The sequence below is a fragment of the Scardinius erythrophthalmus genome (assembly GCF_964197995.2).
Source record: "Scardinius erythrophthalmus genome assembly, chromosome: 4".
In the NCBI taxonomy this organism is placed as follows: domain Eukaryota; kingdom Metazoa; phylum Chordata; class Actinopteri; order Cypriniformes; family Leuciscidae; genus Scardinius; species Scardinius erythrophthalmus.
Genome location: NC_138224.1, coordinates 49,030,826 through 49,056,403, shown reverse-complemented (window position 1 = coordinate 49,056,403; position 25,578 = coordinate 49,030,826). Strand labels below are relative to the sequence as shown.

Here is a 25,578-nt window from a genome sequence, read left to right as displayed (position 1 = left end):
AATCTTGTGTGGTCAGGCATAGAGCAGTGATAATGGTGAACCGTCATGATTAAATCTCCAGCAAAAGAAAGCAAAGCAGCAAGATGATCAGAGAGGAAGCAGTCTTGGCACTGGAGTTGCAAAATATGTCCACACATTTACTAAAAGAGGAGAGGAACACATGGGAGGATAAACATTAGTAATGCAATAAAAACTGCTCATTTAATTAGATATATATTTGTAAAGTGCATGCAATAAATCATTTCACAAATAAACGGGTCTTCTGAGCCAGTTCTGTTAGTAAATATTAGACAGACTGTTTGAATCACTCAGAAGACACAAATCCTTCACTAATTCAACTCACTGAATCTGTCAGAGATGCTCTGGAAACATTTTTGGATTTTTTTGGATGTCCTCAATTGTTGTAAAACCAATTCATAAATAAAGCAAATAGAGATTGTAACTGAAACACATCCAAATGCATCATAATCAAATCAAAGTTACTCAAAGCGTTTGAGTTGGAACCGAACTGAGTTGGGAAATGTGTATGAATACGCAGCACTATTTACAGTTATTACGTGAAACTCCTGTTCATCATTTCACTGTCGTAGCAGATTGCTGTTCTCATCATAAAGCAATGCTCTGTTATGTTGGGATGCCCCATAATGAGTTAGTTTAAACTAATGTTGTAGTCTTACCCCTCAGTGGGCTCTGGTGTAGCTGTAGTGCCTGGTGTAGTTGTAGATGTTGTAGTTGTAGATGGTGTAGTTGTAGTTGTAGAGATCGGCTGAGGTGTGGAAGGTGCTCTAAGAAACAAACAAAAATACTGTTAGAGTTTTATCATCAGATGCATCGGTTTATCTCTGAACACCTTCTCCAAATTATTCAAGTCATCCTTTACCTGCTTTTTTTGTTACGATTATTAGTTCAAAATAGCAGCGTAAGCTTCCAGCCTTAAGGGCCGTACAGACCGGGACGAATATCGGCGCGCGTTATTCGCCAGCGTTTTTCACCGCGTTATTTGTGTTCACACCCAAGCGATGTTCGCTGACGATGAGCCGAGTGAACATGCAAATTCATTCCCTGACATTAGATGGCGCTTAATGTAAAGCAGATTTTTTTCTTTTATCAAGATTTTTGTAGTCGCTGTCGCGTTTGTCATATAGTTCTTTATGCACCAACGAGAGCAGCAACTCTACATTCATCTTGCCTTGCATCTTCCTCGTCTTATTTCATCCCGGCAGTGTTTAGACGCTACTTGTCGTATATCTTCTTCGCCGTTACGTATGTGTGCTCGGCAAGACCGTTTTGTGTTTGCGCGCCCCCAAGTTGTGGGGGCTTCAGAAGCTCCAGACACGTGAACAAAAGCGCCAATCTCATTGGTCAGATAGTTTTTTTTTTTTAAATGACGCTTTTACACGAGGCGTTAAACGTCGGCGAATATCCCGCGCGAAATTCGTCCCGGTGTGAACAGGCCTTTACAGATGAGACTATATTCACACAGTAGAGCATGTTCTCTCCTACATTATTTCTTAAATATAGTGATTATTTGTAGAGTACTTTTGCATTTTCTTTGATTTGTGTATTTTGCATAAGAGAACAACAGAGGATAAAAGGATATTCACCTTGAGGCACAGGGTCCCTGCTTCTGTGCACTTGCGTCAGTAGAAACGTTGAGGTTCTTCACTGTTGCTTTAGGGCAGGGCAGAGAGTCTTTCTGAAGAAGCCCTGAGATATAATAATAATAATAATAATAATTCATTACATTTATATAGCGCTTTTCTCGGCACTCAAAGCGCTTAGATATCAAAGCGATATCTGGATTGGTACACAACATTTATAAAGTGAGACACAATGGAAATATCATTCCTGCCCAATCATCATTCTAATAACGCCAGGTTGCTCTTAATACTGCAGTTGAACTTGTTCTCTGTTACTTCACAAATCCTACCTTGCACGGAGAAGAGAAGTATGAGGTCACCACCCTTGATAAACTCTCTTCTAGGGAGATCATCTACTGTCAGGAGCGCAAAAGAGGCTGATCCACCCAGAAATACAGACTCATCGCTGATGCTGATTTGTGCTCCAATGTTTCGAGGATTGTCCCAGTAATAGCTGCCATCTGTTAGAACACAACATGTCTTATAAAATGACCCTACAGATAATAACTTTGAGTGTCATCTAAGTTAAATGATGCATATAAACACATGAAAATTACAGATAAATAATCAGATTGCATTAAAGATCTAACCATAAAGAGTCAAATCAGGGTCAGTGGTGATGCTTTGCTCAAAGGACATTCGCTTCTGTATGTGTGGATTCTGGTCAAGGATCTGGACGGTTATTTGTCTCCATTGACAAGGCCACTGCAACTGGTCATCATATGCACCAGATACCAACTGAACAAATATTGAAAGTTGATTCCCTAACAAAACTAACCGAGCCCTAAAGCGATAACCATCACTGGAGTAATACAGTGGACTCAATAAAACTCCAACCCCACTGTCCAGAATCTTCTCAAAGTCCATTATCTGCCATGTGAGGGGACACTCGGTCTCTGAAACATTGATATCATCCAGTGAGAATCCTCCACTGGAGTTTCCAGCTCCTTTATGGCCTTCAAACACAACTTGGAAAGATGTATTTGCGTTCAGTGGCACGTGATGCAGCTTCCAGTAATAACCAGGGGTTTCTGCAAGAAATGAAGCGGTCAGTAACACTGAAACACAGGCCTATATGAGTAAAGTTCTGCAGGAAGAGACGGACCTGTGATCTGATCCATAAGTCTGAGAGTTCCTCTGCTGTCTGCTTCATCCTGGTACTCTCGGATCCAGATGTTGAGCTGGTCAGACTCATTCCCGCTGTGATAGTAGTAGAACTGCAGGCACTGGACTTTACAGTCTCTTGTAGGGGTCAGTGTCTTGCTCTCCAATCTGGCTGAGTCCCCCTGGCTTCTGCCCTCAGTGCTGAAGTGCATGAAGAAAGACGTCCCTGCAGGCATGAGAACAGGAGTGTGGTTTGGGGAACTGGGAGGTACAGTGACTGCAACTGTGGATGGAAGTGAAGTGATCTCACCATTCTTCTCTTTGCCCAAGTAGCTGTGGTCAGTCACATTGATGCCACTCACTGACTTCACTCTCTGCCAGCCATAATCAGCAGCAGAACAGACACTCATCTGACACAGAGATTCATCATCAAAACTACAGTGGTCAAGGAAAGAGATGGAGGAATCTGCAATGCAAACAAACAAACACTGAGACTAAATCAAGTCACTACCATTTCAATTCATCACAATGGTCCTTGGTCTCCCTGGCTTCAAATATTGGTCCGGTGAGATATCCAGCAACCACAACTTCATTTTAGTCTTACACAGAATCCACAAATTAAAACCAAACCAAACATTAAAGGCCACAAAGGAAAACGGTCAAATACTCACTGCATTTATAGAGTTTGTTGAGCTCAAGCGCATCATATTCACTCATTTCCATTAGTTGTCCGATCACATCTTGAAACTCGGGATTCTTGGTAATGATCGTGGATCCATCACCGTTGCTGAAGGCATTTTGATCAAAATGCATCACAGAGTAATAATCATACGGGGTGCCTTCGGTGCTGGACACGTTCTCACTGGATTTATTGAAATAACTCTCATACCCTGAACATAAAGACTATTGCAGTTATTAAAGTGATTAAGCATGTAAAGCATAATTAAAAAAAAGTTATAATAAAATGATATGGCAACCTTTGATGATGTTTTCATATCTGATTGTCACATAATCATCTCTGTCATATCTTGTCTGCTCATGGTAGAATCCCAGTGCATGGAGAAACTCATGCTCAACAATGGCTTTTATTCCACAGCCATTCCCAATGGAAAGAGTCTGGCCTCCAGGAGATGTGCGTCCGATATATGACCAACACCTGCAAAATAAGTCATTTCCAATTCATTTCACAGTATGTGTTTAAATACCTTATTAGACTGGTATAGACTGGTAAATAATAAACTCAGATATTTGACTCAACAGATTCAGTCTAGCATAGGCTACATCAGAAATGTCTGTAATATATTCCTAACCCTTCACGACTCTCCACAGAGATGTAAAACTCTTCTGCTGCTCTGGGCTCACTGTAAAATCCAATAGCTTTCCTGACTCACATATACTTAGTAAACTTTACTCAGTAATATAAAATACATACTTCTTACTAGGTTTTGTTGAGTTACAGTCAATTGCAGGGTGAAAATAACAAGTTACTCAATCGTTTGAGTGACGCTTACTTGAAATAAGCAAGTAACAACAAAGGATGCAATGACGTTACTAAACCAGTGAGAGGCAGCAGTGAATTAAAGCATGCCTAATGTATGGGAAGCCAAACAAACCAAAAGTGGGACGAGACAGCGGTGGTTTACAGAGCTCGCGCCGCGCTGACATGCCATCTGCGCGGTTCAATGGTACGAGCCGCGCGGCCGATTCATCAGCGCAGCGCGGACGTGTTTCCTGGCGACACCCAATGGGCAGCGCGGCGCTGACCAATTTAAACAGATACAAGTTCATTTGGCGACACTCAATTACATTTTACCCATAAACCTCTGCTATTATTAATGTAAATGAGTACAGGTACAGCAGATTTTGATTTACATGAACCTAAAGAAAAAGCCTTGAAAAATGAGTAATTGCAAAACTGCTGTGTCAAACTTAAAATTAACATTACCTTGGCCGTGTATGTAAAATTGGTAGTGTAAATGGGGCGTTCACAGGAGGGTTGAAAATATGGTCCATCAGAAGACATAAGTCTTGTATAGCCTCTTTAAGTTCATTGATTGTGGTGATGAGGTCAAGGTCATTCTAAAACATTATACAGATATATATATAGTGTGTGTGTGTGTGTGTGTGTGTGTGTGTGTGTGTGTGTGTGTGTATTCAGGTTGATTGGGAGGGACACTTTTTCCAATTAATCTCAATGGCAAAAAGTGTCCAAATCACACTGAATTCACCCTATAAATCAATATCACAAAATATCAATAACATAAAATCGATCTTTAGTTTGAACATTTTATTCAAAATTAACAAATGATGGTTTTGATTATGGAATTCAGACATAAAAAGCATAAAGTCTACAAATGATGGCTGAATGCAAAACTTACAATAATAAAATAGCCTACATTACCTGAACATGTAGCCTAAACTGTCCGATATAATTACCAGAAGGTTGGCGTGCTCCTCAAGACGACTACGATATTGAAAGTCATTGAAGTGTCTGCTTTATACAGCTCTTTCCGTAGCCTCTATACATATGCAGTTCTTCAAAGTATCGACGCACAACACTACTCTTTACTAACACTATTAAAGATAATAAACATAAGAAATGTATGCATTTCATCTTGTCTTTCTTCTTCTTTGTCTTCTGTTGGGAAAAACTCCTAAACTTCAGCAGAAAACCAATTTTTTGTAAGGAAGGAGGGGTTTCTTTATTGTACATTTATTTGCATGTATGGTTTGCGCTGCGCTGTATAAATTGGTCAGCGCAGCGCTGGTGAGGATTGTTCGCGCCGCGCTGCCCATTGGGTGTCGCTAGGAAACACGTCCGCGCTGCGCTGACGAATCGGCCGCGCGCCTCGTACCATTGAACCGCGCAGATGACATGTCAGCGCGGCGCGAGCTCTGTAAACCCCCTGCTCTCTCGTCCCACTTTTGGTTTGTTTGGCTTCCCATACTAATGTGCAGAAAAAACAAAGAAGAAGAAGTGGCACTTGTGAGAGCATGCGCAATAGATTCTGTGCGTATTTCATTTTCGGCGCCAATTTTGCAGATGTGGAAAGACTTTGACAGTCTGACAGACAGACTACCTACATTTTTATCTGGCGCTTCGCTACGTTTTTGGAATAATAATAAGGTGAGTAATCAAGCATGCGACTTTTGTGTGAATGTTTTTTTTTTTGTCTGTCGAATGTCTGTCGCTAATTTTTACTGATTTCCTTAATGTCTAACGTTACCAAATAATTGAGATAATTAGAGCTTGAAGAATATGGTTTGGCCTGTTTTTTTTTTGCGCATAAAACTATCAGGTACCATAACAGTTCCTGGAATGCCTGAAAAGCGATTTATTTCTCCCAAATGTAAGAATTATGGTTTTCTATTTTACCATTTTCACTGATGCATTCTCCTCTGTTGGCATTGGTTTAATTATTAAGGTTCCAAATCTGGTGAAATGGCGCACATCTACAGTTAAATGTAATCTGCAGCTTATGCAGAGATGAAGTATGTGATGCTTTTTGACAGTATGTGATTTCACAACAGCATTAAACTATTATTATTTTAAATTGAGTTAATTCAGATTGTAATGAAAGCACTGTAAAAGTGATTTTTTTTTTATGCTGACTTTTTTTTTACTCAACTACTTTATCACTGCATCAAAGATGGACCAGACCTTCTCAATGCGAAGACGTGAAGTTGTGGATGCAGATGGAGCAGTGGCCAGCTCTTTTTACAGAGACACAAGTAAGTACTTATTCATACCCTTTTCCACCATTATAAACCACATTTTGTTTAGGTTTGGCTTTAGAATTGATTGGCCTGTTGGCCTGACCATGCATTGAAAGATATTTTTTATAAAGATCAGAAAAATCAATTATTAATTATGAATAATTGTTCATTGAAAGATTTCCACGCTGTCCTATGCCTTTTTTTTTTTGCCTGTGTTGTAGGTGTTTGCAGAGTTTAACAGGATAGTCCCCACAGATCTGCAGAGTAACTTTTATGGTGCTGTGGATCGCTCACACCACGCTTTGTCACAATCTTCAAGTCTTCAAGAAGCATTGGAGAGAAATTAGATGAGCTTATGCAGAAAATGAAAACAGGGGTGAGTTTACTGCAGCCTTAATTTTGTATTAATATTCTGAGTTTATCATGGTTTTGCTTACAATCTATCTAGCTGTTGTCTAAAGTGTTGTGGGGTTTTGTTGATAAACTCTTTAACTGTGGACTGTAATCTTAAAGGATTAGTTCACTTTCAAATAAAAATTTCCTGATAATTTACTCACACCCATGTCATCCAAGATGTCCATATCTTTCTTTCTTCAGTCAAAAAGAAATTAAGATCATGTATAGATCATGAGATAATTTATAGATCATGCCTTTTCACTTTTCTCTGTTGTAATATTTTTATTGTTTGGTTTCATTCAGGTATGTGATGTTGATGAAGCCTGGGCACAACTATCTGTTGGGGTGCTGACTGTCATTGATGAAGAACAACTTCCCTCTCTAAACTCTACCTTTGCCCAGTGTCTACTGCCATCATTGTTGAGAAAGGTATTGTAATGGATAATCTGCAGAACCTGCCTCAGGCAATTTGCATCTATTTTGGTCTGTTTTATGCTTTAAATTTGGATTACCCAAAAGTAGGGATGCAACGATTAACCGATTTCACTATTAACCGCGCTTTAATTCGTCACGGTTAATTAATCGTAAAGGCTCCACAACACCGCGTTTGTGTTTCACGGAACGGAAATGTTGCATCTTGCGCAAAATGAAAACATTATAAGAGCTTATGAGACACGGAGCACGGAACTAGTTCATATTTTGGGCGAACGTGAACTGAACGTAGCCTACTGTATTACTGCCTGATGAACGTTACTGTGAACTCGTCCATTCTGGTCTGTGAACGCCGCGCTCTCAGTTTAACTTCCTTCAATAGAGTGCCAGATTTCTAAAGAGCCTTCCAGGCGAAAACACAGCTAAAACACACCATAAAACGGCCTTAATATGTAGCGGGAAAAAACACCCAATCTGGCAACACCAGCCACCAGTGTCTACTGATTCTCTTGTTCGATCTCGTTCATCAAAATGAACAAATCTTTTTTCGAGTCATTTCGTTCATTTAAGGGGCTTTAAATGTTATACTATTAACTGCAAAATTCCCAGAACATATCCACCTCTGCAATCTTTATCATATTCTGAATTAAGAAATCATTATAATGCAGTCAAAAATCGTTTACAGGAAACTTTACCTTCAGAGTCTTTCGTTCATTTGTCACGTGACAGGCGCAATGAATGGATCGTTCATGAACGACTCATCACTTACGTTAAATCAAAACAAAAAGCAGCAAGGAGTCGTCGTATTTAAACCAGTTTTATGACAAGGTCGGTGAGGATGGGAAACAAACATCTGACGCATAGCTTCAGTGTTAAAACTGATAAAATAATTGTCTGTGGTTCAATATGGGCTGTGGCAATCATTTTGAAAAATGGAAAAAAAAAAGCATGGAAAAAAAAGAACTATGAACTAGTTCAAAAGGCTATTTTTATTTTTATTGTTATTTATTTTCAGTGTTAAAGTAAGTCAAAAATCTTTTTTTTTTTTCACTTTTCTTTAATTCCAAAGAGAGAAATGGACTTGTTTGTTTGTATTATTATTTTGTAGTGTATTATTTGGTTGCTGAGCAGCAATAAATAACACTTTAAAATATAAGGAGTTTTCGTGTGATTTTATAAACTAATAGTGTTGTGAAATTAATGAATGCAAAATAATCGTGATAACCGTGAAACCGTGATTATTCCTCAGACTATAATCGTACCAACAAAATCTATAATCGTTGCATCCCTACCCAAAAGACATGAAAAATACTTTTTAACTTCATTCAGAAATTGATGCTTGCTTTGAGACAGAACAAACTCTCACCAAAACTGCAACATCTGAACAATCTCTTGTTGAGTAATCAAATGTGCAAGATTGATGATGTTTGGCATTAGATTACATTTGTTTATGACAGTGGAATTAGATTAGTTGATAGAAAAATAAAAGGGAAACTAAGCCACTTGTTTAAAATTGTCAGCCCATTAGTTCATGAGCAAGTTAAAGGGTTAGTTAACCTAAAAAATGAAAATTCTGTCAGTAATTACTCACCTTCATGTCGTTCAAAACCTGTAAGACCTTCGTTCATCTTCAAAACACAAAGATATTTTTGATGAAATCTGAGAGCTTTCTACCCCCCAATGACCGCAACGTCATTGCAACTCTCAAGGCCCAGAAAAAAACATTGTTACAATAGTCCATGTGACTACAGTACTTCAACCTTAATATTATGAAGCGACGAGAATACTTTTTGTGCGCAAAAAACCCCCGCCATTACGACATTATTCAACAATCTCTTCTCTTCCACGCCATTCTCCTACGCTGTTGACGTAGTGTAAACATCCCAGTGCTTCTGGGTTCTATGTCAGAACGTAGGCTTATTATTGGCCAGCATCACACATGACCAGCATCAGACAATAATAAGCCTCAATCTGACGTAGAACCCAGAAGCGCTGGATGTTTACACTACGTCAACAGTGTTGGAGAATGACGTGGAAGAGAAGAGATTGTTGAATAATGTCGTAATGGCGGGGGTTTTACACACAAAAAGTATTCTTGATGCTTCATAACATTAAGGTTGAAGTACTGTAGTCACATGGACTATTTTAACTATGTCTTTACTACCTTTCTGGGCCTTGGAAGTTGCAATGACATTGCAGTCTATGGAGGAACAGAAACCTCTCAGATTTCATCAAAAATATCTTCATTTGTGTTCCTAAGATGAACAAAAGTCTTACGGGGTTGGAACAACATGAGGTTGAGTAATTACTGACAGAATTAAAAAAAATTAAGAATCTGTCATTAAGAATCTGTCATTTCTAATGTATGTGTTTTAGAGACATTGCTTTTTCATCGTTTAGGCTTAAACGATGAAATACTATTCCATCGTTAATGAATGTAGCCACTTTTTTTGCACTTCTATATACCAAGTTTGGTCTCCGAAGTGTTATTGATTAAAGTGAGTCATTGTTATGTATTGAATTGTTAAAGCTGTTTGTTGAGAATCTGTTGGAGTCAGGGTATGGTCTCAAATATATTTATTTTTATATGTATTTCTCATGGTTAGTTCATGTTCGTTAACACACTACCTAATGTTAACTAATAAACCTTATTATAAAGTGTTTCCGTTTTTTTTTTTTTTTTTTTCAAAAAATGTAAAAACATAAAGTGACTATTTACATAAATTGTATACCCCAATGCAAACTTGTGTGGACCACCCCTGTGTCAGTTGTTAAGAAAACAAATACAATAAATTTACCTTTGAACTGTATCATTGCCTTAAATTTATTTGTCCTGTTGTAAATGTTATCTTTGTAAAATTGTGAAAGTATTCTCAATGATATATAATAGATGACTGATAGCACTTAAGTTATTTGAGTAAAGCTTACTTGCTATTTTAAGTGCAATCGGTTTGCATGGTTTTAACAAGTAAACTGGATTGCTTTTGAAGTAAAGTAAACTCAGTAATTCCAAGTTGTATGCAGAAAACATCAGAGTTAACACAACTAGCATAAATGAGTACATCTAAAGTAAATGATCAAGTATACTATACAAATTAGTTTTAAGTTACTGGAACTCTCTTGTAAGTTTACACTACTAGACATGCACTTGTTAGTACTACATACTATTCCTATTTCACGTTACTTAGTTTTTTAAGTGCAATCGGTTTGCATGCTTTTTTTGAGTAAGCTGAACTAATCGGATTTTACAGTGCTTAAAGTCAATACATGATTTCAGTCTGAACTGCTCAAAGGCTCTCAAAATGACTCCTCTGTAGTTCATACCTATAAACACAAACAAAACATAAGTGGAAAACAATATAAAAGTTACATTAAATATTTCAAAGTTGATTGAAGCAAAAGTGAGGAAACTGAAATCTTACTGAGATTTACACTCAGCTCATAGGGGACGGGAATATCCCACCAGGACTGATTCCCTGGACTGGCGCTCGCTTGCCTAGGCTTTAAAGCAGATCATTTCAAGTATCCGGATTTCATTTATATATAGACTTTCCTTCATTTATATATATATATACAGACTTACCTTCATGATGTCTCCTTCTGTGAGATGTAAACCTAATACGACAAGAGTGTTCAGTTCACAGTAAAAATGCTTGAATAAAGCATGAGTAAAAGTAATAACTTATCAACAAAAATAGATAAAAGTTATCTTACTGCTTATAAAAATGTATTTGGGTTCTTGAAATGCTATAATAGTTTTACCTTTGTTTATATCCGGAATGCTCTTCCATTTCTCAAAAATGTCTTGGAGAAAATTATATTGAAGTCAACAAAAGACACAGAGAGGGAATGAGCATTGAGTGAGTACAGGACAAAATGTAACTTTAGTGAAACATTATGAAAGTAAGACGATAGATGAGCAATCACATCATCAGGCAGTAATGAGCAGTTAAAACAGGATATTTCATCCTGGAAACATATTATAATAACTTTACAACAGATTAATGTGACTGTACTGTACTTACAAGGTGGGTTCTGAGAACATGAGATATAAAAACAAGACAAAGAAAAATAGATTTAGCCTTAAAAATCAACAGCTGTATATTGCTTTAACAATGACAATGTGGAAAATGACAATGTGGACAATGACTGTCCACTATCCAACTTACATCTGATGCATGACCAAGAGCCAAAGCCAAGCTCAGCAGAAGAAAAGCACATACATGCATTGTCACTGGAAATCATAATGAGCACATTTGATTGATAAAATTTAATCTTGTCACTTATTAACCTGCAAGCAATTTACATTAAATGTAACAATACATATTTTTAATAATAATTAATGATTAGAACACCCAAGGAAACTAAAAGAGGGATACATACCAGTTTGCAGTCACTAATGAGGCTTTATGAGTTCAAATGTGAAGCGAGAGTCTTTTAAGCAGCAATGCCTAAAACCCACCCTGAAAATTACTGGAAAAACCAGCTAGATTGCAAAATTAACGTAACAGAAGTGTCTGTTTGTTTGCTTTGAGTTTGGTCTTTACTTAAAGATTTCAGACTCCAGCATCATTAATAAATATTTTGATGTTTTAGCTGATAAAAAATCACTGTAAACCACATCTTCACATGGCTGGTTATTTGTTTGTTTGGTCATGCATTTGGCAAATGCTTTTATCCAAAGTGACTTACATTTCTTCATGCTTATAATATATTTCTACCTCATACTGTGATCAGAATCCATATCGGATCACAATAGGAAGTTATTTGAAACATTCGGTGGTGTCTGAAAGTGTATCCATTTTCTCAGCTTAAAACTCAAGGTTCTGTCATGAAACCGATGGCAAAGGCTCTGAAATTCAACATCTAAGATGAGTGAATGTTCTTTTACTCCTTACACTGTGCATTATTGTGTGGTCTGCCTTTTAATTCTTAAATGAGCAACAGGACATATGTTTTAAAAGCAAGCGTCATGCAGGAGTAAAGCATAAGCAGCAGCAAGCATTTGTAGATGCTGTGAGAATACAGCGATACTCGCGGATATGAGAAGTTACAGTGAAACAGGCATTCAAGCATTTTCTAACGTTGTTTTTATTTTCAATGTTGAATGAAAATGTTGAGAGGAAATGTTGTGAGAACAACGTTAATGGAATGTTCTTTCGATTGTATTTTGCCTTGACGAACATGTTCTGAATTGTTCGAACTGTTCTGAATCCCATCAGGATGTAGTCTTTGACAAAAATGGGATTTTTTCAGAATTTTTAATCAAAATGTTTTTCTATTTATGAAACTTACCCACATTCAAGTGTTGATAAAAAAGGAATGCCTATAGCTTGAATAAAACATGTTTTTATTTTATTTCTAAGCAGAGGGTCTGTTCTTTCTTTTGATATACATCGCATGTTCAGATATTCATACAACAAAATATTCTGGGAGCCATGAAACATTTGTGTAAATTGCCAGTAATGCTTACCCTGGTAATCCAGAGTTCTCGCGAGAGCACAAGTTGAATTTGCTCAGCGAGTTACTCTGGCGTTGAGCAATGGAGCTCATTAAAGGACAATTTCGGTGAAAAATGAATCTAGGGGTAATTAACACATGGTTACCGAGTCGATCGTTCCCTGGGATGTGTTTTCATGATAATCGAATATAAAGAGTTTTATCTCTAAAAACTGATTAGCTCATAACACTAGTATATGGGGCACAGAGTAACTAAAAATAAATCGCTAGTTAATACCACTAACAAGGCTCAAAATAGCCTCACACTAACACGGGAGCATAATGAGGGTCCCTACATGCAAACCGAATCATTGAGAACTTTGTAAGTGTACAGACAGTTTAATAAGAAGATACTTTATAAAGACAGTACATTACTTATGTATTTATTATTATGCTACCATGTTAGTGTGAGGCTATTTTGAGCCTTGTTAGTGGAATTAACTAGCGATGTACTTTTACTTATTCTCTGTGCCCAATATACTAGTGTTATGAGCTAATCTGTTTTTAAAGATAAAACTCTTTATATATCGATTATCATGAAAACTCATCCCATGGAACGATTGACTCAGTAACCATGTGTTAATTACCCCAGGTTCATTTTTCACCGGAATTGTCCTTTAAATATGCCCCTCGATCTGAGCTGCACCAATCACAGTGGGTTATCTGATATAGGCGGGCCAGAGGCGAGCTAAACAGAAGACGACAGCGCTGTGACGTCGAAGTCATTAGTAAACATTGCAAGATGGCTATGGATGAATAGCAGTTGTCTGAAACGGCTTTGGCTGCTACAATGAACGAGTTAGACTTGTCTTTTTCCCTAAAAGAGGAACAGAAGACGGCGCTCGAATCCTTCCTTTGCAAGAAGGACCTTTTTGCTGTTTTGCCGACCGGATACTGTACGAGTCTAATCCACCAGTTAGCTCCGCTGGTAGCTAAGCGTATGGGGCTTGTTGTGATTGGTCGTAGTTTTATCCAATTGCATGCAGTGAGATTTTCAAATGCATGCTGGGTGCCGCCCCTCGAGCTGGCCGATTTTCATTGACCGACCCCAGACCATTAATCTTTTAGATTTAGGTCTGGATTAAGTAATGCTGGCAACTTTTTAAAAAAAACATTCAGAAATAACATTTTCATAACTTAATGAGAATGTTAACAAAACATTCTAAGAACAGTTTTGTAGATGAGGTCATACCCATAACCATGCCAAACACACCAAGAGTTATCATAACATCAATCTTAAAGCTAACTAATAGTTATATATATATATATGTAAAATAAGATTTTTTTATTTCTTGAACTTTGTTTTATGTTTGGTTTGTTTGCCCGTGTCTTTGAGCCTGTGCCTGTTTTTGAGGATTACCTTAAAGAAAAAAGTTTGGATCTTCAACCTGCAGTTTTGTAACACATGTAATACAACATTTTGAAACAAAAGACGCTACTTTTTCCACATTCCTTGCGTAACTGCAGGAGATTAGATTTACATTTACAGACACCTTTATGTAAAGCGACTAACAAGATAATCAAGACAAACAACACAATTGTCATGAATGGGTGCATTCCTGTATGATGGGTTTTTCAAATAATTTGTTATTCTCTTGCAGGACAGATGAAAGAAAACACAATGGAGAGAATTCAGACCTGTTGAGCAGCATATTTGGTTATGCCAAAGGCCACTAACGGGACAAAATATCTCACAAAAAAAAAAATCACACCTTTAAAGTGTGCACCATTAGCTATAAAGAAGATTGAAGATTTTTCTATTTAGTTTAGTTTATTTGCACAATTATAAAATATATACAATAATAAAAAACATATACTGTGCAGGGAGAGGCAGAAAACCCAAAAGGGCTTATTTAAAGCCTAACAGCAAAGAAAGAAAGAAAAAAAACTAATTATGAAATTAAATGAAGAGCTAAATTACAATATCAAATATATAAATGTATATGACTGCAAACTATATTCCTGATTGTTTTTTTTTTTAAGTTGCCAGCATTACTGGCAATTTACACAAATGTTTCATGGCTCCCAGAATATTTTGTTGTATGAATATCTGAACATGCGATGTATATCAAAAGAAAGAACAGACCCTCTGCTTAGAAATAAAATAAAAACATGTTTTATTCAAGCTATAGGCATTCCTTTTTTATCAACACTTGAATGTGGGTAAGTTTCATAAATAGAAAAACATTTTGATTAAAAATTCTGAAAAAATCCCATTTTTGTCAAAGACTACATCCTGATGGGATTCAGAACAGTTCGAACAATTCAGAACATGTTCGTCAAGGCAAAATACAATCGAAAGAACATTCCATTAACGTTGTTCTCACAACATTTCCTCTCAACATTTTCATTCAACATTGAAAATAAAAACAACGTTAGAAAATGCTTGAATGCCTGTTTCACTGTAACTTCTCATATCCGCGAGTATCGCTGTATTCTCACAGCATCTACAAATGCTTGCTGCTGCTTATGCTTTACTCCTGCATGACGCTTGCTTTTAAAACATATGTCCTGTTGCTCATTTAAGAATTAAAAGGCAGACCACACAATAATGCACAGTGTAAGGAGTAAAAGAACATTCACTCATCTTAGATGTTGAATTTCAGAGCCTTTGCCATCGGTTTCATGACAGAACCTTGAGTTTTAAGCTGAGAAAATGGATACACTTTCAGACACCACCGAATGTTTCAAATAACTTCCTATTGTGATCCGATATGGATTCTGATCACAGTATGAGGTAGAAATATATTATAAGCATGAAGAAATGTAAGTCACTTTGGATAAAAGCATTTGCCAAATGCATGACCAAACAAACAAATAACCAGCCATGTGAAGATGTGGTTTACAGTGATTTTTTATCAGCTAAAACATCAAAATATTTATTAATGATGCTGGAGTCTGAAATCTTTAAGTAAAGACCAAACTCAAAGCAAACAAACAGACACTTCTGTTACGTTAATTTTGCAATCTAGCTGGTTTTTCCAGTAATTTTCAGGGTGGGTTTTAGGCATTGCTGCTTAAAAGACTCTCGCTTAACATTTGAACTCATAAAGCCTCATTAGTGACTGCAAACTGGTATGTATCCCTCTTTTAGTTTCCTTGGGTGTTCTAATCATTAATTATTATTAAAAATATGTATTGTTACATTTAATGTAAATTGCTTGCAGGTTAATAAGTGACAAGATTAAATTTTATCAATCAAATGTGCTCATTATGATTTCCAGTGACAATGCATGTATGTGCTTTTCTTCTGCTGAGCTTGGCTTTGGCTCTTGGTCATGCATCAGATGTAAGTTGGATAGTGGACAGTCATTGTCCACATTGTCATTGTTAAAGCAATATACAGCTGTTGATTTTTAAGGCTAAATCTATTTTTCTTTGTCTTGTTTTTATATCTCATGTTCTAAGAACCCAACTGGTAAGTACAGTACAGTCACATTCATAACTGCTCATTACTGCCAACACTATCATTATCATCAACACTATCATCTTATACTTATCCCAATATAATCTTCAATATAATTTTCTCAAAGCCATTCGTAAAAAATGGAAGAGCATTCCGGATATAAACAAAGGTAAAACTATTATAGCATTTCAAGAACCCAAATACATTTTTATAAGCAGTAAGATAACTTTTATCTATTTTTGTTGATAAGTTATTACTTTTACTCATGCTTTATTCAAGCATTTTTACTGTGAACTGAACACTCTTGTCGTATTAGGTTTACATCTCACAGAAGGAGACATCATGAAGGTAAGTCTGTATATATATAAATGAAGGAAAGTCTATATATAAATGAAATCCGGATACTTGAAATGATCTGCTTTAAAGCCTAGGCAAGCGAGCGCCAGTCCAGGGAATCAGTCCTGGTGGGATATTCCCGTCCCCTATGAGCTGAGTGTAAATCTCAGTAAGATTTCAGATTCCTCACTTTTGCTTCAATCAACTTTGAAATATTTAATATAACTTTTATATTGTTTTCCACTCAGTTTTGCTTGTGTTTATAGGTATGAACTACAGAGGAGTCATTTTGAGAGCCTTTGAGCAGTTCAGACTGAAATCATGTATTGACTTTAAGCCCAGAGCAGCAGAAGAGTTTTACATCTCTGTGGAGAGTCGTGAAGGGTTAGGAATATATTACAGACATTTCTGATGTTGACTATGCTAGACTGAATCTGTAGAGTCAAATATCTGAGTTTATTATTTACCAGTCAAAAGTTTGGACACTCATAATTTGACAGCATAATTAGACTGGTAGCTTTATCCGACTGTGTGTTGTGTGAATGACTTATTTTGCAGGTGTTGGTCATATATCGGACGCACATCTCCTGGAGGCCAGACTCTTTCCATTGGGAATGGCTGTGGAATAAAAGCCATTGTTGAGCATGAGTTTCTCCATGCACTGGGATTCTACCATGAGCAGACACGATATGACAGAGATGATTATGTGACAATCAGATATGAAAACATCATCAGAGGTTGCCATGTTGTTTTATTATAATTTTTTTAATTATGCTTTACATGCTTAATCACTTTAATAACTGCAATAGTCTTTATGTTCAGGGTATGAGAGTTATTTCAATAAATCCAGTGAGAACGTGTCCGGCACCCAAGACACCCCATATGATTATTACTCTGTGATGCATTTTGATCAAAATGCCTTCAGCAACGGTGATGGATCCACGATCATTACCAAGAATCCCGAGTTTCAAGATGTGATCGGACAACTAATGGAAATGAGTGAATATGATGCGCTTGAGCTCAACAAACTCTATAAATGCAGTGAGTATTTACTCCACCATAATCTATTTTTCTTTTTCTCCTTTTTGCTGCAAAGCAGCACACAGACAATTTGGATCGTAAGTTTCTTGTGGGCTATCATTTTCACTATTATATGATGTTGGCGCTGTTACGCTTGTACAGAATCTCTGTATCAAAACACAGGTGAAGAAGAAGCAGAAACAAGTTTGTTCAAATCAAAACGCCTAATGTTACTGAATGAAATGTTGACCCAGGATGAGCTACAGGACTGTGACGCTTTGGGGGTGTTGATGGACTCAATCCGCTCCATCTGTGTTTTAATCATCGTTCGGAATCCCATCTGGATCCCACTGATTTTCTCCGCCTTTTGCTCAAAATCTTGTTTTTTTATTAAACTTACCCACATTCAAGTGTTGATAAAAAAGAAATGCATGAATCTAGAATAAAATGCTTTTTAAAACTGAAAGAGTAAATTTACAGTTAAACGTATATTTCAAGTAATAATTTTTTTTTTACTTAAATAGGAACAAAGTAGTATACTTAAAGTGCAAATATAATAAATATATAAATTCTAAACTATACTTAATGTTATATAAGAAGGATTTTCAATCTATAAGTAAGAAAATATAAATAGTAAATAAGTATGATGTTATGCTCACATAAAGAAAACTTACAAGTATACTTGCAGTATAAAACTACTAAACTAGTAGTTTATTGGGAGAATACTTCAATGTGTATTAAAATTGTAAACTACTAGTATACTTATAAGTTCACTTGTAGTACAGATGCAGTACAAATGAGAAACATTGTGAGCTAGTTGTGCACTTAAATTTTACTACTGTCACACTTGTAGTACACTTAAATATATTCTTCTATAAGTGGGCCAATTTAGTCCCAAGCAGTATTAAAATAGTACACTTACAAGTTTACTAATAGTACATTGATATTAGTATAATTACTACATATTCAAGTCACTTCAACTTAATTTATATAGCTTTACAGTGATAGTAGGAAATACTACTATCTATAGGAAATAATTCTACTAAAATAACAGAGATTGTTTTGGCTTTACAGCAGCTCTAGAATAAAGTTATTTTTTGATTGAATCACTTCCGTTGCAAAGATCATTAGTTATACAATGATTCCTACAATGGTAGGAAGACTGTTCCAGAGTTTTGGTGCTAAATAGGAGAAGGATCTACCCCCAGCAGTTGATTTTGATATTCTAGGTATTATTAACTGGCCGGAATTTTGAGATCGCAATAGACGTGAAGGAATATAGTGTGTTAAGAGCTCGCTCAAGTACTGCGGAGCTAAACTATTTAGTGCTTCGTAAGTAATCAGCAATATTTTAAAATGTATACGATGTTTAATAGGGAGCCAATGCAGTGTTGACAGAACCGGGCTAATATGGTCATACTTCCTGGTTCTGGTAAGAACTTGAGCTGCTGCATTTTGAACTAGCTGTAGTTTGTTTATTAAGCGTGCAGGGCAACCACCCAGTAGAGCATTACAATAATCTAGCCTTGAGGTCATGAACGCATAAACTAATTGTTTCACATTTGTCATTGAGAGCATAAGAGGTAATTTAGATATATTTTAAGATGGAAGAATGCGGCTTTACAGACACGTAATTTTACATAAAGTATACTTAATAAAATGAACTTGAATTATACTTCTTTTTTGTTAGGGGACCAAGGACCATTGTGATGAATTGAAATGGTAGTGAATTGATTTAGTCTCAGTGTTTGTTTTTTTGCATTGCAGATTCCTCCATCTCTTTCCTTGACCACTGTAGTTTTGATGATGAATCTCTGTGTCAGATGAGTGTCTGTTCTGCTGCTGATTATGGCTGGCAGAGAGTGAAGTCAGTGAGTGGCATCAATGTGACTGACCACAGCTACTTGGGCAAAGAGAAGAATGGTGAGATCACTTCACTTCCAACCACAGTTGCAGTCACTGTACCTCCCAGTTCCCCAAACCACACTCCTGTTCTCATGCCTCCAGGGACGTCTTTCTTCATGCACTTCAGCACTGAGGGCAGAAGCCAGGGGGACTCAGCCAGATTGGAGAGCAAGACACTGACCCCTACAAGAGACTGTAAAGTCCAGTGCCTGCAGTTCTACTACTATCACAGCGGGAATGAGTCTGACCAGCTCAACATCTGGATCCGAGAGTACCAGGATGAAGCAGACAGCAGAGGAACTCTCAGACTTATGGATCAGATCACAGGTCCGTCTCTTCCTGCAGAACTTTACTCATATAGGCCTGTGTTTCAGTGTTACTGACCGCTTCATTTCTTGCAGAAACCCCTGGTTATTACTGGAAGCTGCATCACGTGCCACTGAACGCAAATACATCTTTCCAAGTTGTGTTTGAAGGCCGTAAAGGAGCTGGAAACTCCAGTGGAGGATTCTCACTGGATGATATCAATGTTTCAGAGACCGAGTGTCCCCTCACATGGCAGATAAGGGACTTTGAGAAGCAGCTGAAACATGGGTCCGGCGTTTTAACAATGCCGCTGTCTTACTTCAGTGATGGTTATCGCTTTCTGGCTCGGTTAAATGTGGACAGAAATTATCTTTCAATATTTAGTCAGTTGGTATCTGGTGCATATGATGACCAGTTGCAGTGGCCTTGTCCATGGAGACAAATAACCGTCCAGATCCTTGACCAGAATCCACACATACAGAAGCGCATGTCCTTTGAGCAAAGTATCACCACTGACCCAGATTTGACTTATAATGGTTAGATCTTTAATGCAATCTGTTTATATGCACAATTTTTTATTATTATAAATTATTATCTGTAAGCTTTCAGAGTTATTTTAAAAGCCGTGTTGTGTTCTAACAGGTGGCAGCTATTACTGGGACAGACCTCGAAACATTGAATTTACATTCGACACTGACGATGAGTCTGTATTTCTGGGTGGATCAGCCTCATTTGTGATCCTTACAAAAGATGATCTCACTAGAAGAGAGTTTATCAAGGGTGGTGACCTCATACTTCTCTTCTCCATGCAAGGTAGGATTTGTGAAGTAACAGAGAACAAGTTCAACTGCAGTATTAAGAGCAACCTGGCGTTATTAGAATGATGATTGGGCAGGAATGATATTTCCATTGTGTCTCACTTTATAAATGTTGTGTACCAATCCAGATATCTCACGGCTTCTTCAGAAAGACTCTCTGCCCTGCCCTAAAGCAACAGTGAAGAACCTCAACGTTTCTACTGACACAAGTGCACTGAAGCAGGGACCCTGTGCCTCAAGGTGAATATCCTTTTAACTTATGTTAAAAGACTCTTAATGTACTCTTATGTAAACTCTTATTCAGTGATCCATGAAATTAAAAAGTACTTAAATAAACACTACGTACGTTTAAGAAATAATGTAGGAGAGAACATGCTATATTGGGTGAATATTGTCACATCTTTAAAGCTGGAAGCTTAAGCTGCTATTTTGAAGTAATAAATGTAACAAAAAGCAGGTAAAGCATGCCATGTGTAGCAAGTGGCTTGATTCTTAGCAACTGAAAAAAAAAGGAAAATTAAAGTCGGCATGAAATCAAATTTGACAAATCTTTTTATATGTAATATTGTAGTGTTTATTATAAATGACTTATCTGTGCACTTCATTACTTTTTTTAAAATTCATGTACCCTTATAATCTTTAATCAAATACATTACCCTTCCCTCCCCCCTCGAAACGACCTCTCTTCTCTTTTGGTCACGTGCCATGGCGAAAGGGTGCAGCCAGAGCCGATGAGGGTGCGGCTATCGAGATGCTCTCAAGGGTGAACTTGACTGAAAACAGAGAATGTCTAATAAGGCTGATAACTTGACTTGACTCATCTTGGTTCGCGGGAATAATAAAATAAAATAAAAAAATCCAGACTGCTTCAGGAAGCACTCAGCTTCTATAAAAAAATAAAAGAAGCAAAGAAAAATCATATAAAAAATAAAATAAATCAAACTAAATAATCAAATGTAACTATTACATTAAAAGGCACACAAGGTTATTTAGCTCTGCTAACACTGCAATGCTGAACCGATGGGGTCCTGAAGGCACACCACACCACACAGCTCTGGTAGCCCAACGTCACACTAAACTAGTAAAATCGCATAATGTCACTAAATAATGCTGGGATCAAACAGCTAAGCTACACGCTAAAAACATGCCTTCATAGTGTGCAGCCACAAAAGGAAGGGACGGGCTTTCCACCATGGTACACCACAAGAGGCTTAAACAACAGGCTTATATACTGTGGTGGAGCGATAGCTCATTGGCCACTCATTTACTGATTGTGACGTTTTACATGTATCACAAACCTCACTACATAATGTTTTACCATTCTAATCATGTCTTTAAATTATGCTATAAAACACTGGTCGGATGGCGTTCAGGGAGAAACTGATGCATCTGATGATAAAACTCTAACAGTATTTTTGTTTGTTTATTAGAGCACCTTCCACACCTCGGCCGATCTCAACAACAACTACAACTACACCATCTACAACTACAACAACTACACCATCTACAACTACACCATCTACAACTACAACATCTACAACTACACCATCTACAACTACAACATCTACAACTACAACATCTACAACTACACCTAGCACTAAAGCTACACCAGAGCCCACTGAGGGGTAAGACTACAACATTAGTTTAAACTAATTCATTAAGGGGCATCCCAACATAACAGAGCATTGCTTTATGATGAGAACAGCAATCTGCTACGACAGTGAAATGATGAACAGGAGTTTCACGTAATAACCGTAAATAGGACTGCGTATTCATACACATTTCCCAACTCAGTTCGGTTCCAACTCAAACGCTTTGAGTAACTTTGATTTGGTTATGATGCATTTGGATGTGTTTCAGTTACAATCTCTATTTGCTTTATCTATGAATTGGTTTTACAACAATTGAGGAAACTCAACAATTGAGTTTCCAGAGCATCTCTGACAGATTCAGTGAGTTGAATTAGTGAAGGATTTGTGTCCTTTGAGTGCTTCAAACAGTCTGTCCAATATTTACTGACAGAACTGCCTCAAAACACCCGTTTCTTTGTGAAATGATTTATTGCATGCACTTTACATATATACACTCACCTAAAGGATTATTAGGAACACCTGATCAATTTCTCATTAACCCTCTGGAGTCTGGGCTGTTTTTGGGGCCCTTGAGATGTTCTGACATGCCCTGACATTTGTGCTTTTTTCAGTTGCTTATAAACATATTAATGGCAAAGGTGTAAATTCACTCTATAAAGCACAAACAGGGCTACAATAATATGTGAGCCACGTGAATGTACATGTTTTCATTTTTGAGAGAATAATGTTTATGCGTGGATATTGAAAAAACTAAAAACTAAAATTTCTGAAATAAGGCCTCAAAACACATAGTAAATATGTGTCAATAAGACTTTTGACCAATGGATGTCCTCGCCTAGAATTTTTTCTTCAAAATTATTTGAAAATAGTCTTGCTTTATTGTTCACATAAAACCATACATTGATTTAAATTGATGTAAAACAGGTTTTGCTTGGAAAGCCAATATGCGAGGGGGCGTGAACGAGGAGTGGTTTACACCTGAATTACCACCCACTCTGCATAATGAGCCATTCACACAGGTGTGAAACTGGCTGAGCCACAATGCAAGGACAAAGGATATTTAGAAGAAGACTTATATTGACCATTTAAGATTTTGCTTACATCTATCTTGTAAATATGTTTTGCTATTTTATTAAAAAGGTTACAATTACAACAATAATTAGCCTACAATTTCAACAATATTTCAAGTGTACTCTTTCTTTGTAAAAAAAAAAAAAAAAGATTATAGGCCTACATTTTATCTATGTATTCATTACAGCTAACATCTTAGTTGATGACTTTATTTTTGACAAAAATAGTAGGCTATTTTATATATAGAAATTGCTAAACAAAAGCTTATTTGACGAGACAGTATATTCTACAGTAAAAACTGTACCCAAATCTACTAAACAAAATGTTGTCTTTCATATTTCGCCTGACTGTAACATTGTTTTCATGAAATATTAGGGCATATATATGTTAATTTGCAGTTTACGTTGCTTATATAAATAGCCTACATTTTATTTCAACATATTTCAGTCGATTTTTACCTATCTCATAGCAATACGGTTTGCTAAAAAAATCATCATTCGTTGACGATAGGCTTTTGACTCGCGATCTTTGCAGTAGGCTAGTGAACGCACCGGATAAATGCACATTTATTAGGCTATAGTTTTTTTTGTTTTGGATGGTTTTGTTTAGAAACAGCTTTCTGTAAATATATTTCACATTTTTTAGACATGTGAGGCGAGTAGGCTCATGATTCATGATGATCTCCAGTTCAAGCACCTTATGTTGTGATTGCTAGCCTATAGGCCTATTTACTTTAAATCCAGGAAATTTGTTAATGAAAAAATTATTAAAATTAAGATACAATTGATACAAAACGAAATTCGTTTTAAAGAAAGGATTTGTACTTTCTGTTTTGAGGTCTCTGTGAAAGTTTTAGAGCGCTCGCGTCCATAGAACTGTCACGTAATATTGTTTTTTGCCAGCTGTGGTAAACAGCGCGCATATGCCGTTCATTCATTCATAAACAGAATGAAACCCGAGAAGGAAAAACTTACTAGTATTCCTCAGCTCGTATTCCTCGTATTCCTCATTATTCCTCACAGCGCTGTGTTGTAAACAAGTAATGTTCTGAATAAACTTGTGTTTTGGTTGTCTCGAGCTGATACAGGGGGCGTTCACAGGATTGCGCGGATTACCTCAGCCATTTGCGTTTGAATAGCACGCGCTCTCCGTGGGCGGAGTCACATTACATTTGAAATAGCTCTAATGAGGTCGACTGGAATCGCTCTCTTTTAATACAGATTTTACAAGATGAGAATATTTGTTTTTTATATAAATTACTTCATTAAAAAGAAGAGAATTCAAGGTTCATTCCTGTGTGTCTGAATGCCTGTTTGACTGAGTATTCACTGAGCTACAGCTCATTTTCGGACGCGTTTTAGAATGGACTACACGGACACAGAGAAGGCAGAACTCGCTTCGTGTTTATTTTTCTTCATTTGGCAAAAAGCACAACACTTTGTTTTTATTGTGAGTATACACAAAAATAATACACATTTAACAGAATCGATTGATGTATGAAACTTGTTTTGTAAAATCAAAGTCAAAAGAGAATTTCGGGTCTCAATCAACTCATAAGGAAAAAAATCGAGCAGATCACGCCGGCGTGATCTCCGACCTCTGAGGGTTAATGCAATTATCTAATCAACCAATCACATGACAGTTGCTTCAATGCATTTAGGGGTGTGGTCCTGGTCAAGACAATCTCCTGAACTCCAAACTGAATGTCAGAATGGGACAGAAAGGTGATTTAAGCAATTTTGAACGTGCATGGTTGTTGGTGCCAGACGGGCCGGTCTGAGTATTTCACAATCTGCTCAGTTACTGGGATTTTCACGCACAACCATTTCTAGGGTTTACAAAGAATGGTGTGAAAAGGGAAAAACATCCAGTATGCGGCAGTCCTGTGGGCGAAAATGCCTTGTTGATGCTAGAGGTCAGAGGAGAATGGGCCGACTGATTCAAGCTGATAGAAGAGCAACTTTGACTGAAATAACCACTCGTTACAACCGAGGTATGCAGCAAAGCATTTGTGAAGCCACAACTCACACAACCTTGAGGCGGATGGGCTACAACAGCAGAAGACCCCACCGGGTACCACTCATCTCCACTATAAATAGGAAAAAGAGGCTACAATTCGCACAAGCTCACTAAAATCGGACAGTTGAAGACTGGAAAAATGTTGCCTGGTCTGATGAGTCTCGATTTCTGTTGAGACATTCAGATGGTAGAGTCAGAATTTGGCGTAAACAGAATGAGAACATGGATCCATCCAGGCTGGTGGTGGTGGTGTAATGGTGTGGGGGATGTTTTCTTGGCACACTTTAGGCCCCTTAGTGCCAATTGGGCATCGTTTA

At 37.1% G+C, this 25,578-nt stretch overlaps 2 protein-coding genes across 2 annotated transcripts; one reads left to right on the top strand and one right to left on the bottom strand.

The window, feature by feature from the left end:
- Positions 1 to 680: 680 nt before the first annotated feature.
- On the bottom strand, positions 681 to 5,153 carry LOC308689336 (meprin A subunit beta-like; the record flags this gene model as incomplete). The annotated part of the gene is made up of 9 exons (XM_081362987.1): positions 681 to 785; positions 1,745 to 1,797; positions 1,931 to 2,101; positions 2,231 to 2,671; positions 2,746 to 2,970; positions 3,055 to 3,210; positions 3,416 to 3,634; positions 3,722 to 3,900; positions 5,146 to 5,153. 9 exons carry the CDS (start codon positions 5,151 to 5,153, stop codon positions 681 to 683), a joined length of 1,557 nt encoding a protein of 518 aa, XP_081219113.1.
- Positions 5,154 to 6,394: 1,241 nt separating this feature from the next.
- On the top strand, positions 6,395 to 22,174 carry LOC308689334 (meprin A subunit beta-like; the record flags this gene model as incomplete). The annotated part of the gene is made up of 10 exons (XM_081362985.1): positions 6,395 to 6,476; positions 16,797 to 16,914; positions 17,089 to 17,267; positions 17,353 to 17,571; positions 19,318 to 19,473; positions 19,558 to 19,782; positions 19,857 to 20,297; positions 20,404 to 20,574; positions 20,708 to 20,819; positions 22,012 to 22,174. The coding sequence occupies 10 exons, from the start codon at positions 6,395 to 6,397 to the stop codon at positions 22,172 to 22,174; spliced, it is 1,866 nt and encodes a 621-aa protein (XP_081219111.1).
- Between the last annotated feature and the right edge of the window lie 3,404 nt (positions 22,175 to 25,578).